Source organism: Ovis aries, chromosome 22, assembly GCF_016772045.2.
Source record: "Ovis aries strain OAR_USU_Benz2616 breed Rambouillet chromosome 22, ARS-UI_Ramb_v3.0, whole genome shotgun sequence".
Lineage (NCBI taxonomy): Eukaryota > Metazoa > Chordata > Mammalia > Artiodactyla > Bovidae > Ovis > Ovis aries.
The window spans coordinates 35,280,577-35,296,266 of record NC_056075.1 but is presented as its reverse complement, the minus strand read 5'-3'; the positions used below and the strand labels follow the sequence as shown (position 1 = coordinate 35,296,266).

Below are 15,690 nucleotides of genomic sequence, written 5' to 3'. Positions count from 1 at the left end.
AATATACATGTACCATTTACCAAAAACATCAACTCCTAGATAAATACCAAGAGAAAACATGTTCACACAAAAATTTACATACAAACATTCATAGCAGCAATATTCATAACAGCAAAAGAGTGGAAATTAGCTGAAGATCCATAAACCAATGAAGTATAAATACGTGGTATGCCATTTAATATCGAAAGTGAAGTGAAAGTGTCAGACGCTCAGTCATATCCAACTCTCTGAGACTCCATGAACTGTAGCCCACCAGGCTCCTCTGTTCATGCAATTTGCCAGGTAAGACTACTGGAGTGGATTGCCATTTCCTTCTCCACAATTTAATATTACTCAGTCACAAAAAAGATGTAAAGGACTGATATACACCACAGTATGGATAAACCTCAATAATGTATGCTAAATGAAAGAAGTCAGACACTAAAAGACACATTATATGACTGGGTTTAAATGAAATGTCCAGAATAGACATATACACAGAGAAAAGAAAGTAGATTAGTCATTTTCAGGTATTAGAGGGGAAAATGAATAGATAGTGACTGGTAAAGGGGATGGAATTTCGTTTGGAGGTAATTGAAGAGCTCTGGAATTATATGATGGTGATAGTTGAACACCACTAGCCATACTAAAATCCATGGAATTGTACACTTTAAAATGAAAGATTGTATGTATGCATCAATAAACAAAACAGAACTAATTAGATGAGATGAGAAATAATTCACCCTACTTCTTGCCATCTCTGTATGTACACCATCGATAATATTACTTTATCCTTGCTCTCACTGAAAAAGTACAATGTCTTCCCACGTTCTGAACACGGATTGGCATCAAGACTTTGTCAGAACAGTAGAATGCAGAAGTGATGGTATGGAAATTTTGAGCTTAGGCCTCAAGAGGAAAATATACTCTGCTCTCTCTCCCTCAGAGTTCTGTTTTAAAAATACCATGTAGAGCAGCCCAGTCTACACTTCCGGAGGATAACAGACCAAATACAGCAGAGAACAATCATTTGTAGCTGAGGACTCTGAGATCAGTCATTCAGTTCAGACTACCAGATATGTGAGTAAAGAATTCTGAGATCACCCAAAATCAGTAAAGTGGCCAGATAACTTGAACCACAAGAGAAAAATCAGGATTGTCTGGCAGAACCGCCTAGCAGAATTCAGGAAAACAGATGATATAGAATCATGAATAAAACTGTTTTAATACAGAAATCCTGAAGTGTTATGTTAAATAATGATAATTAAAAGATAGTTCTAAGAGAAAAATGGAAAAATGTGAAGAAAGAATAAGCAAATTGAAATACTGATCAAGGAAGATACAAGGATGTAAAATACAGACAAGACAGTGAGAAAAGACGGGGACATGGTGAAAAAGCCTAACATAAGTGAAGCAAAGCCTTCAAATAGGATAGATGCAATATCTGAAGAGAATGGCAGAAAAGTTTATAAACATGATGAGAAACATAGACGCCATATTTTAAAAAAGGAAACTAACACTTAGGTATGTCATACTAAAATTACTGACATTAAAAACTAAGGAAAAACATGTATTTTAAAAAGTTAGAGGGAAGAAAAAGACATGCTGCTTTCAAAAGAGAAACAAAAAAACTGATAAAGGATTCTTAAGAGAAAGTAGAAGCCGGAAGAGTAAGAAATTAAATCATCTAATTACTAAAAATATATATCCATCAACATAGAATTCTATTACCAGTAAAAATATCCTTCAAATATGGACATACAATAAAAAATTTTTCAGATGTATGAAAGCCAACTTATAGCCACAATTTAGAAACACACCATTTTAAAATGTTACATAAAATTTATCAAGCTAAAGAAATGTTACAGCAAAAAAAAAAAAAAATTCAGATCAATAGGAAACAGCGAAGTTCACGGAAAATGGTCAATACATCGGTAAAGAAAAAGATTTTTTATTACTATGATTTCCTTATGAGAAAATTATCCTTTTAAAGTAAAAAAAAACAACACTGTATTATGTGGTTAATAACATATACAGGAGTAAAATATATGGCAATAATTACACAAAGGACAGGAAAGAGCAAATGGATTACACTTTTGTAATATTCTTACCTTATACATGGAGTAGTATAATATTGATTCAAGGTAGACTGTGATAAGATAAAGATGACTATTACAATCACTACAGCAGTCACTAAAAAAAACACAAAAGAGGTATAGCTAAAAATCCAATAAAAGTGATAAAAGTGGACTTTAAAAACACTCAGTTAATCTAAAAAAGGCAAAAGGAAGAACAAACACAGAGAAAAATAAAGGAAATTTTAAAAACCAATACTCTTGAGGGTAGAACTAAACTCAATAATACCAACATTATATTAAATCTAAATGGACTACACAGTTTGATAAAGACAGAGACTATCAGAATAGGTTTTAAAAACAAAAAAGCAAGTAGTGTATGCTATTTACAAGAAATTCATTGTAAATAAAAACACTAGAAGATTTCCACTTCTTCCCATGAAGGATTAATCACTGCGAGAATTGACCTCTACTGTAAACCATAAGGAAACTAAACAAAATAAATGAAATGACTACTTTCATATATAATAGGCAGTTCAGGAATGGCATCCTTGAGGAAAAAGAAAACAAAATATGACTGCCTTGACTTGCTACCTGGAGGCAGATTTGAGGCTACAGTTCAGGGAAGGAACCCCAAACCCTCACACATTTGAGGATAAAGATCAAAGTTCAGGGAGGCCATGGTTCCAGACTTTGTGAGGCAAATATTAGAGAACAGAGAGCTGCACTCAGCAATCTGCAAATGGTTGCCCTTGAATCGTTGGTTGAATAATGAACATAATGTGAAATTCTGTAAAGCTGGAGAAAGAACCATCAGAAAACAGTATGTTAAAACAATGCCAAGAACTCATATAGGATTGGAAATAGCTTGTATTCCCACTAGCCAGAGTGAAGAGACCTCTTAATACAAAGGGCATCATATAGAGACCACAGAAGGCACTGTCTTAGTAGTAGGAATAAATTAGCACTGAACTTAGGGCTGCTACGTACAGGCCTTGACAAATCTGAAAAACAATCTTCAAAGTAACATAACTTCATGGCAGAATAAAATCCAACATACTAAAAGAAATAAAGCTGAATAACATATAAAACAACCACAATGTCCAGAAAACACCATCAAAAATAATCATCCTGGAAATTTTGATCCATGACCAGTAAATACACACACACACACACACACACACACACAATAGAAACAGAGAAAACAGCATACCAGTTGGGATGAGTAGAGAAGGATTTTTAAAACAGCTATTTAAAGTATGCTTCATATACTCAAGAATACAAAGTAAAATATAAAAATGAGGAGAGAAATGAAAAATATAAAAATGACTAAAATTCAATTTATAAAGATTAGTAAGACAAGAATAGTCTTTCCAACAAATGGTGCTGGGACACTCAGATAGTCATGTACAAAAGAATTAAATTGGGTCCCTATCTTATCCTACAGACAGTTAACTCAAAACAGATCAAAGACCTAAATGTAAGAGATAAAACTACACGTCTAAAAAGAAAATATAGATGAAAATCTTTGGGATCTTTTATTACACATGATTTCACAGGCATGAAAGCAACAGCACAAGAAAGAAACGAAAAAACATCATTAAAATTTAAAACTTGTGCTTCAAGGACACTATCAAGAAAGTGAAAAGACAACCCACAGAATGGGAGAAGATACTTGCAAATCAATCTTTGGTAAGGGACTTATTATATTCAGAATATATAAAGAAGGTTTACAGTCCAATAATAAAAAGACAAATATCCCAGTTAAACAGGGGGCAAAGAATGTGACAGACATTTCTCAAAAGAAGAAATACTGGTAGCTAATAAACACATGAAAAGATGTTCAACATCATTAGTCACCAAATAACTGCAAATCAAAACCACAGTGAGATATCACTTCACACCCACAACGATGACTATAATCGAAATAATATGAAATAAGCAGTGTGTGCAAGGATGTAGAATAATTGCAACCCTCATGCCTTGCTGGTGGAAATCCAAAATAATATAGCAGCTTTCAGTCAGGTGGTTCTTCCAAAGGTTAAACACAGTTACCATTTGACCCAGATATCCCATTCCCAATGTAATGCAAATATGTCCACACATAAACTTGTACATAGTATTCAAGAAGTGTATTTTAAAACCCCAAAGTCAGAAACACTCAAAAGTCCACCAAATAGCAAATGAATAAGTAAAACATGGCATATTCACATAATGGAATATTATTTGGTAATAAAGAGAAGTGAAGTACTGCTATAGGCCACAACATAGATAAACCTTGAAAACATGCCAGTATGAAAGAAGCCAGTCAAAAAAACTACAACGAATTTATTAAGATGATCAGAACAGGCAATCCATAGCTGACAAGGGTAGGCAGGGTAAACAGGCAGTGACTGCTAGGAAGTACAACATCTCTCTGGGAGATGATAAAATGTTTTTAAACTGATTGTAGTGATGGTTGCAAAAGTCTGTGAATATGCTAAAATCCGCTGAGTTCTACACTATAAATGGGTAAACTGTAGTAAGGTATGCTGGTTAGTCTTATGCATCAATGAACGCAGATGGTAATACCTCAGTTATTTAATCAAATGCTGATGGCCTCGTCCTGGGTGTGGTAGCTCGTGTTCAGTTACTGTGTCCGACTCTCTGAGACCGCAAGGACTGTAGCCTGCCAGGCTTCTCTGTCCATGGAGTTTTTCAGGCAAGAATACTGGAGTGGGTTGCCGTTTCCTACTCCAGGGGATCTTCCCGACCCAGGGATCGAACCTGCATCTCCTGCACTGGCAGGCAGATTCTGTACCCCTGTGCCACCCGGGAAGTCCTGAGCATGATAGGTACCTGCCCATATGATGGGACAGTCACTGACTGGTGACTAGGTTATGTCACACGGTGCAGCTGGCTTTGAGAAAGGGAGATCATGCTGGATGGACTCAGTCAGTTTATCCCTCAAAAGGCACTGGTCTTGAAGAAGGAGATACAAGATGTGGGTGTTTGCATTTCAATTGTGGAGACTCTACACTGTTAGTTCTGGAGATGGAAGAGGGATGGGGGAGAGAACATGAGCACTCTCTAAGAGCCCAAGTGGTCTCCTGGGATCTTAGAAACAGTCACCTCAGTCCTACACACAAGGCACTGAATTGTGCAAACATGTGAATGAGCCTGGAAGCAGATTCTTTCCTAGAGTGCTGGTCAAGTATGCTGAAAATGTCCTTCAATCTGGGTTAGTCTGATGCTTGCTCATGACTAAACTGGGTTACAGATTTGGGGGAAGAATGGGAAGAATATTACAAAGTGACATCAGGGGTACATGACATTAACATGACTTATCACTGGTGGTGTGAACCTTGATCACTTGTTCAAGGTGATGTCACCTTATTTTCTCTACTGTAAAGTTACAATATTTCCCTTCCACACACTTTTCATTAAAAGTGAGTCATCATGTCCAATTCACACGTGGGGATAAAGAAATTAAGCTCCACTTCCTAGAGAAAGAAGAAGAAAATGGCAACCCACTCCAGTACTCCTGCCTGGAAAATTCTATGGACTGAGGAGCCTGGTAGGCTATAGGGGATCGCAAAGAGTTGGACATGACTGAGCAACTTCAGTTCAGTTCAGTTCCTAGAGGAACAAGTATCAAGGTTATTTGTGGACATAAGTAAGGTTATTTGTGGACATACGTTCTAACCACCAGAGAAGTTAATAGATACTTTTGAAGAAGATACTTAGAAGCTACACAAATATCTTGTTTCTCTTCAAAGTTTCACCCACTAATTTGAACATTCTTAAGCAGATTCTTCTTACAGCACTTAACTACTGTGGGATTCTAACAGCAATTTTTTATTTCTTTCGTTCATTCTTCGTTTATGTATTTGCCCACATCACACAGCCTGCAGGATCTTAATTCCCCAACCAGGGATCAAACCTGGGCTCCTGCACTGGGAGCGCAGAGTTCTAACCACTGGACCACCAGGGAAGTCCTTCATTTTACATTTATTATTCGGAATTTTCTGTAAAATTTTTGAAATTTTTGAAATATTTCTGAAATATTTATCCATTTTCACTTGTGTATTATTTATTCCATCATTAAATCAGTGAAGAATCATGCATATGTGTTCTGTTCTTTGGGTTACAATCCAATACAGTCGCTATTTTTTCGCCCAGATTTGACCCACTGAGAACTCTTTCAGGTTGACTATGCCCCTTTGACATGCTCCCATTCTCCTTTGTTTTGTTTTGAGCACTTTCTTACTTTCTGGCCTAGGGAATACTTCAGGCTAATCTTGTATTCTCCCTGCCTCAGTTGTACAATCAGTCATTTCTCCAAACAGTCCTAGTTCGTTTCATTGGAAACAGTATTTTGAAACCAGGATGTGGGCACTGAAGATGTTCATTGCTGCTGGGGCACTGTGGCTTCTAGGCCTTCTTGAAGAACTAAACTAGAAAATATATGTATATATACATCACACATCTACATATGTATAAATATTAAAATAAACTCGAATTTATGCTTATATGTGAAACCAATACCACAGGTTCTGTTGTTTTGCTTAGTTTATTTTTTTTTCTTCTTTTTTTCGGCTGTGCCACACGGCATGGGGGAAATCTTAGTTTCCTGAACAGGGATCAACCCTGTGCCTCCTGCAGTGGAACCATAGAGTCCAAACCACTGGAAGGCCAGGGAATTCCACACAGGGTTCTTTATAGTCTTTACTCTACATATTTTTAACTTTTTTCTCTGACAGTGAGAAACCTGGCTCACATAAAACACAATTAATTTATATATTTGTCCCAACCTAGTAAAAATATAAAGGATTGTTAGAATTGTTAACCTGTACTATGTGAGAAACAAATTTACCAATCAGAATATAATGTTTATATAATCTTTTGCTTTAGTTTCACAGTATCCAAACAAAACACTATTTTTAAGGTTACTTCGATCAGCTCATTTTTTTAATGAAGTGATGGCATTCGTAATACAGTTACATTTACTTGTCACAGTTTGCATCCTCTGATATCCTGGTTGATTGACTTTTTAAAAAAATCTGGAGTCAGGAAAGTTTATTTTCTGTCATATTCAGTATGGCTTGACAAATGCATACAGTCATTATCAACCACCACAGTATTAAGAACATTTTCATAACCCTGAAAGTTTCGCTGTGAAGCCCTCTTGAAGGCTATCTCTGCCTTTACTACTTCTGGCAAATAACTCAACTCTTTTCCATCCCCATAGTACAACACGTGGCCTTTTGGTCTGGCTTCTTTCACTAGGCGAAATGTATTAAAGATTCAGCCATGCTGTTGTATGAACCAGTAGTTGGTCCCTCGTCTTCTAAAGCTTATGAAGAAGTGTCACACTTCCCCAGTCTACCTCATTTCAGTGCAGCACACTGTCAATGCCTCACCTAAGGCAAGTTCCACAGTATCTTCTGCCTTTTTGCCTCAGGATGTTTACTCGTATCAGGACAAGCTATTAATCAGACATGCTGGCACAGCGCAGAAGTCCCACATCCTCAAAGACATCACTCAACTCTCAATGGAGGAGAGTTAGTGGATCAATAGCCCACTCTCCTAGTCCTTCAGTGGTTTAACCCTGAGGAGCATTCTACATATTTCTTCAAAGGTCCCAGTGGGTCTGAGTTCGTATTTCCCAGTACAGTATCCAGCTTCATAATGCACATACTATTGGTTTTCCTCTCTTCTTTGAAACTCTCTATTGCTTCAATTATGCTTCCCAGGTTACTCTCGTAAATAAACTATCTCACCCAGTCCTTGTGTCTTCTGGAACATTCTTTCCCCAGACAGCCCCATGGTTCACCCCCTCATCTACTTGAGATGTTTAATAACCATTTCTCCTGAGAGAGATCGTCTCTTACCACTCTATTTTAAATTGCAAGCCTTATCTCCCTTCCTTGATTTATTTAATAGGACTTATGACCATCTAACTTATAACCACACACACACTGTGTGTGTGTGATTAATTTCAATTAGAATACAATTAGGCTCAACTAAGTGTTTACCTAGTGGCTCAGCTAGTAAAGAATCTTCCTGCAATGCAGGAGACCTGAGTTCGATCCCTGTGTTGGGAAGATCTCCTGGAGAAGGGAAAGGCTACCCACTCCAGGATTCTGGTCTGGAAAATTCCATGGACTATATAGTCCACGGGGTCTCAAAGAGTTGGACAGGACTGAGTGACTTTCACTTTCACTTTAGGCTCAATTAATACAGTGGTTTTAGTCAACTTTTTAAACTGTTATGTCCCTAGAATGTAAAACACTCTTTGCGCATAGTAGGCACTCAACAGAAATACACTGAATAAATTAATTTTTCAAGCAGTTGATTTTATTCCATATAAGAACCAACTTTCTATTTTAAAAACTCTAAAAGCTTCACTGACCTTCAAAATTGAATGACACCAAACACCAAAGGTCAAATGACTCTATCATGCAAATTACACAAAATATTTCCATACTTAGCATGAAGTTTGACTGAATCCTCTGAGTTGCCTTTGAAGTCTAAGATATTATATTATAAACAATAGAAGACTATACTATAGTATACAAATTTGGTATGGAACCAATATTATTTTTCCTTGTAATAGTTCACATGAAACCAAATCTGGTAATTATATATCATGCATCTGGTTATCCTATTTAATGATTCCAAACATAATATCACCTATACAACAAACATGGATATTGGGAAGAATTTTTTTAATCCTTTACTTTCAGTCTCATTTTCATTATTTTTTTTCCCTAAATCTTTTTATAAGAAAGGAAAGTAATTCTTGCTGTCCTTGAGCAGAAATTAAAATTTCTTTCAGAATATTTTTATTACCTGGACACTGGATAAAGGACCACTCATAGTTCTTCTCTTTAGGACAAAGACTGGTATCAAGAAGCATCTCATTATTAAGCATTCCAACAAGCTTCATTGGTCCCCGGGAAGACCCTTCAATGCAGTGTCCTCTTCCAGTATTACTAGGATCGTTGCACCAGCCACACCCAGGTTGTTCCAAACACTGGCCACAGGTCCTCAATCCAGAACAATTTTGGGCTGCATGGCAGGAACATTATTAACAAACATGTTACATGACTTTATATTCAACTGGAATTGCAAGCTAATGGAAAAATAAATATGATCTGGAAAAAGACAATAAAGGGTCATTTATGGTTAACGTAAACATTTTTTTGTAATAATAAGAAGCAGCAATTACTTCAAGAGCAAATAAAGCATACATCATGAATAAAGAAGAGATGAATGGACTGGCATTGAGAAAAATGAAGTCGGCATTCACACACTTCTGAGAACTGTGCCAGTACCAGGACCTTTTGGGAACTGATGCAGGCGCCCATAGACCACACTTAACATCATCTGTAATATACAGCAATGTTAGCTCTTCTTGTGCCCAGGAAGTGCCTCTAAGGAAAAACTCTGCATCTGCCTGTGAACGTCCACTCTAAGTCATGTTTACCCACAGCCTGAGATAGCTGACCCCAGCATGGACAATGGTCTCCTTAAGGGTCCAAGATAACTAGCATTTGCCTGATATGCATTGTTTAAAAGTAATTTCACTCAAAGAGCCAAACTGAACGGGAATATGGAAACTGGATACTCTGCCTCAGCAGGCAACCAGCAGGACAGTTTCTCTCTGACTTCCAGGGCTGCAGAATATTATCTCACTGAAGCTCAACCTTTTTTTGTTTAACTGATATCTAGACTATGAGCCTCAACAAAGCCCATGAACACTGTGATGCCTTTCCCAAGGATGAACATATTACCACCTGCCATGATATTCACAATAGTTGCTATGTGATGTTTTGAATTTTTACTTCCAAGTCATAATACCCTGTATCAGGCTGAGGTTTTTTAAATTGGTCTCACTGATTTTTTTTTTTTTTTTTGCTATAAAAGGCACATATCGTCTTGGGAATTGTTTATCCATAGAAGACAGCACATAAGCACAAAGTACCATGAATGGCCTTCTAGTCACATGCTAGAAGAACCTCAGAGAGAAGGAAAAAACAAGGCAGACTCTGGCCGTCTCAGTTTCATTTCTGTTGTGGTAATAACTTAATTTTTACTCAGTTGTTTAATATTACTGGAAAGAGGAATGCTCCTCAGTTCAGTCGCTCAGTCGTGTCCGACTCTTTGCGACCCCATGAATTGCAGCACACCAGGCCTCCCTGTCCATCACCACCTCCTGGAGTTGCAAATAAGCTTCTCAGCAAACAAACAGGAACTCAATACTGTAGACCATGCAGGGATAATAGAATATTGGATTAAAGAATTCATCAATTACAGTATGATTTGTTGTTGTAAATTTTTTCAGTGCTGAGCATTTCAGGGACTAGATGTAAGAAAGTGAAGAATGACTACCATCTCCCATATTTCCTTAATAATAAATTTAAAAGGAAGAGTATTCTTTGAGTCATTGAACACAAGTGATTAATGTTAACCCTGTAGATAAATAATTCAATGACATGAACATATTTCGTTCTGAAAATTTTTTTCAGCAGTACACAGCGTTAAATGGCACTTCATTTAAAACATCCTTAGATAACTGAACCTTTCACATATTACAATACTCCTCCTTAGACTTTTTACTGTGAAATATTTCTCTTTTATCTGTGATTGTAGCTAGCCCACAGTACCGCTGACTAGATTATTCTGTCTTCAAACCTATATTGGGTTGGTATGAAACCAATGGGAAATAATGTTAAACATCAAATTAGCTATGCTAGCTTAACATTCTAATTATTTACTGTCATATGATAAACTGAAGTAAATCTTTACTAGTTCTCATCCAGAATAAATCTAGACTTTATATTTATAGTCTATAGATATCTCTGAGGAAAATAAAATTTATTTTAGGATTAACTTTTTAAGTAAAAGAACCAATCAAATTTCTTAAAGAAACATAATGTACAATATCTGCCTACAACTGGGGAGACCTGGGTTCAATCCCTGGGTTGGGAAGATCACCTGGAGAAGGGCATGGCAACCTGCTCCAGTATTCTTGTCTGGAGAATCCCCATGAACAGAGGAGCCTAGCAGGCCCAGTCCATGGGGTTGCGAACAGTCGGACATGACTGAGAGATTAAGCACAGCAAGTGCATTCTCAAACACAGCCTATCTGCTCTGTTGCTTTTCAAACAGCTGGGTAAATCTTAGACTGAAGAATCCTGCCTTTCTTGCATTGACTGAATGACAAACTAATAATGGTCTGTTTATTAGAATTTATGCTTTAAAAATGAGCTACAAAATGTCATATTTAGAGCAACATTCTACTCTCCTATTTTTTTTAGATGTAAAATTATTACAGAAATTAATATTGGTTTAGTTCTTGCTCAAGAGTGGAGAGCAATGTGCACGCTGAAAAATTAGCAGAATATTCATTCCTTGTAGTGGTAACTGAAAAACTGAAAGACTCTAATGATTTTTATTTCCTTATAGAAAACAATAATATGGGAAAGTTTTTGTAGGCTGTGCTATTTGACTAAATTATGGCTAGAATGGAGACTATGTATGAGCTATAAGTAATCAAAGCAATCATTTTTTTACTTTTTAAATTTATTTTTGGCTTTTTGAAAAATTAACTTTTATAATATTCAATATGGTTTATGAGATGTGTAAGAATTTGAAAAATCAATCTGTAACAAGTTATATTACCAAATGATAACTGGAGACTTCTGGTTTCCAGTCTAGCATGGAAGGAGTTTAGAAGTCACCACTCCATCTTAACAAAAAGAAAAATCAGCCACAAACTGAAAAATCAACAACTCTTCTTAGATCCATCAGACAAGTGAGGTCACAGGGCAAACAACAGCATCCATAATTGGAGAGAGGGCAGAATATTAGAAAATCATGACTCAGTAGCATGGAAACATCTTCAGGACCCAGTGCTGGGGTAAGATAACTTGAACTACTGAATTGCTGGAATCTCAGTGTGGACAACTCTAAGGCTTCATATCTCCAGGGGAACCCAGTTACGGGAGGAGCCTTGACATTTTTGTAAGTGTGACCTTCAGGAGCCCTAACAGGTCCTCACAGTTAATATTGAAGAAAAACCCCATTGTGCTTTTGGCAATGGGAGGGGAAAAGGAACTATTCTGAAATATGCCAGAGTACTATTCTTAATAAGTCTGGAGAAACTGTTTAACAGAGACTAAACTGCTGGGGTTTTATCAGAGCATAAGTGAACCAGTTAAAGGGAAATAACCAACTCTAGCCTGTTCTAGTCTTTCATGTAGGCAAAGAGAAATAAACAACTCCAGCTCCCTCCAGCTATCCTGTACCACCTGAGAGAGGGAAAAAAGAAAAAAAGAAAAAACACACAAAAAACTGGGATGTACTAGTGAAGTGAAGTTCACAGAACAGCACAGAGCACAGGCCCACACACCACAAGACTGAGACCTAAGCACAGGACTGCAGAAGACTTCCCTCCCCCAAATCCTACTACTACATTACTAAAAGCCTACTTACAACAGTTTCTTTTACCCATATTTTGTATCTGACTATCAAGAAAAAAACTACAGGGAATACCAAAAGGCAGAACACACAGAAGAGACAGAGTAATAAGCATCAGACCAGACAGGGCAGGGATGCTGGAATTATCAGATCAGGAATTTAGAACAATTATGATAAATATGCCGAAGGTTCAAAAAAATATGCTAAAGGCTCTAATAGAAAAAAGTAGACAGCATGCAAGAAGGGATAGGCAATATAAGCACAACTACATAACTCTTGGAATATCAAAGATAAGAAAATCCAAATGACCTTGGGTCTGGTGATGATGCTTCAGTCTAACACCAAAAGCATAATTTATGAAAGAAACAAATGATGAATTTGACTTTGCCAAATTTTAAATCTCTGCACTGCAAAAGATAATGTCAAAAGAATGTAAAGACAAGCCAGAAAGTGGAAGAAAATATTTGCAAAAAACACATCTGATAAAGGGTTGGATTTCAAAATATATAAAGAATATTCAAAATGATAATAAGAAAACAACAAACTCAATTTTTTAAAATAGACAAGGAAGTGGGGAGGAACAAGATGGATACATGAGATTAAGGGATACAAACGACACTGAAAAAAATGGATAAGTAACAAGACTATACTTATTCTTGTATAAGTATATATAAGAAATATAGTCAGCACAGGGAAATACAGTCATTATTCTATAAAAACTTTAAATGGAGTATAAACAACAAAAACACTGAATCACTATGCTATACACCTGAAATGAACATAATACAGTAATCAACTATACTTCAATAAAAAAAAAATTTTTCATATGCAAAAGACCTGAACAGACACCTCACCAAACAAGATATATACAGATGCCAAATATCAAAAGATGATCCACATAATTTATGATTAGAGAATTGAGTACTAAAACAATAAGATATCATTATAAACCTAATGCTGCTTTTGTTGTTTAGTTGCTAAGTCGTCCGACTGTTTATGACCTCCTCTGTATTTTCATTCCCCTTATTAGTTTAGACCCTCATGATTCCTCTTCTCTTCTACTGCTGATGGATGTTACAGATTACCTAAAATGGAATGTGTTATTGTTTGTTGTTTAGCCACTAAGTCATGTCTAACTCTTGCAATCTCATGGACTGTAGCCTGCCAGGCTCCTCTGTCCATGGGATGTCCCAGGCAAGAAAACTGGAGGGATTTCCTTCTCCAGGGGACCTTCCCAATCTAGTGATGAAATCTGCATCTCCTGCATTCGCAGATGGGTTCTTTACTACTGATCCAGCAGCGAAACCCCTATAAACCTATTGGAATGGCCAAAATCCAAAACACTGACACCTCCAAATACTCACAAGTGTATAAAATGTGAAGAAAGAGGAACTATTGCTCATTACTGGTGGGATTACAAAACACAGCTACTTTGAAAGACAATTTGGTGGCTTGTTTCCCATTTACAAAGAAAAATTTCCTTCAAGTTTCATTTACTAAGAAAAAAACTTCAAATGATAACTGAAGACAACCTTCTAAAAGCAATATAAAGCTTCAGTTCAGTCACTCAGTCGTGTCTGACTCTTTGTGACCCCATGAATTGCAGCACACCAGGCCTCCCTGTCCATTACCTACTCCCGGAGTTCACCCAAACTCATGTCTATCGAGGCGGTGATGCCATCCAGCCATCTCATCCTCGGTCGTCCCCTTCTCCTCCTGCCCCCAATCCCTCCCAGCATCAGAGTCTTTTCCAATGAGTCAACTCTTCTCATGAGGTGGCCAAAGTATTGGAGTTTCAGCTTTAGCATCATTCCTTCCAAAGAACATCCAGGACTGATCTTTAGAATGGACTGGCTGGATCTCCTTGCAGTCCAAGGGACTCTCAAGAGTCTTCAACGCCACAGTTCAAAAGCACTAATTCTTTGGCGCTCAGTCCAACTCTCACATCCATACATGATCACTGGAAAAACCAAAGCCTTGACTGGATGCACCTTTGTTTGTTGACAAACTAATGTCTCTGCTTTTTAATATGCTGTCGAAGTTGGTCATAACTTTCCTTCCAAGGAGTAAGCGTCTCTTAATTTCATGGCTGCAATCACCTGCAGTGATTTTGGAGGCCAGAAAAATAAAGTCTGACACTGTTTCCACTGTTTCCCCATCTACTTCCCATGAAGTGATGGGACCAAATGACATGATCTTCGTTTTCTGAATGTTGAACTTTAAGCCAACTTTTTCACTCTCCACTTTCACTTTCATCAAGAGGCGTTTTAGTTCCTCTTCACTTTCTGCCATAAGCGTGGTGTCATCTGCATATCTGAAGTTATTGAGATTTCTCCCAGCAATCTTGATTCCAGCTTGTGCTTCTTCCAGCCCAGCATTTCTCATGGTGTACTCTGCATATTAGTTAAATAAGCAGGGTAACAGTATACAACCTTGACGTACTCCTTTTCCTATTTGGAACCAGTCTGTTGTTCCATGTCCAGTTCTTACTGTTGTTTCCTGACCTGCATATAGGTTTCTCAAGAGGCAGACCAGGTGGTCTGGTATTCCCATCTCTTTCAGAATTTTCCACAGTTTATTGTGATGCACAGTCAAAGGCTTTGGCATAGTCAATAAAGCAGAAACAGATATTTTTCTGGAACTCTCTTGCTTTTTGCATGATCGAGTGGATGTTGGCAATTTGATCTCTGGTTCCTCTGCCTTTTCTAAAACCAGCTTGAACATCTGGAAGTTCATGGTTCACGTATTGCTGAAGCCTGGCTTGGAGAATTTTGAGCATTACTTTACTAGCGTGTGAGCTTAGACCATTTCTAATACTGTTCTGTTTATAACTGTAAAAATGGTTGTGAAGACTTACTACTGTCAAAGGTTTGGTGAATAACTAGAAACATATAGCACAAAAAGATAATATAAATCCATTACATATAATTCATATTTAAAAAATGCAGTGTTAAAGGCAAAGCATGACAAAGCTATTGCTCAGCAGCTAACATTTTGAAACAGTAACACGACTGCTAAAAGCACTTGGATCTTGAGCAAGGATATCATCTTCATTCCTAGTCTCTATTTTATTTTCTGACATTTCCTCACTGCTCAGTAAAGGTTTGTTAGTTAAAAACATGGAAAGGAATTAAATGTAATACAGAAGGAGTTTGTGTTCATAAGGAGG

At 37.1% G+C, this 15,690-nt stretch overlaps 1 protein-coding gene across 1 annotated transcript in view; it reads right to left on the bottom strand.

Moving 5' to 3' along the window:
* Window positions 1–15,690, bottom strand: part of ATRNL1 (attractin like 1) — an 802,972-nt gene that overhangs the window by 594,942 nt on the left and 192,340 nt on the right. The window contains exon 18 of the mRNA XM_012102986.5: window positions 8,889–9,107. Within this exon, the coding sequence (XP_011958376.3) occupies window positions 8,889–9,107 (219 nt within the window). The remainder of the gene's footprint in view (window positions 1–8,888; window positions 9,108–15,690) is intronic.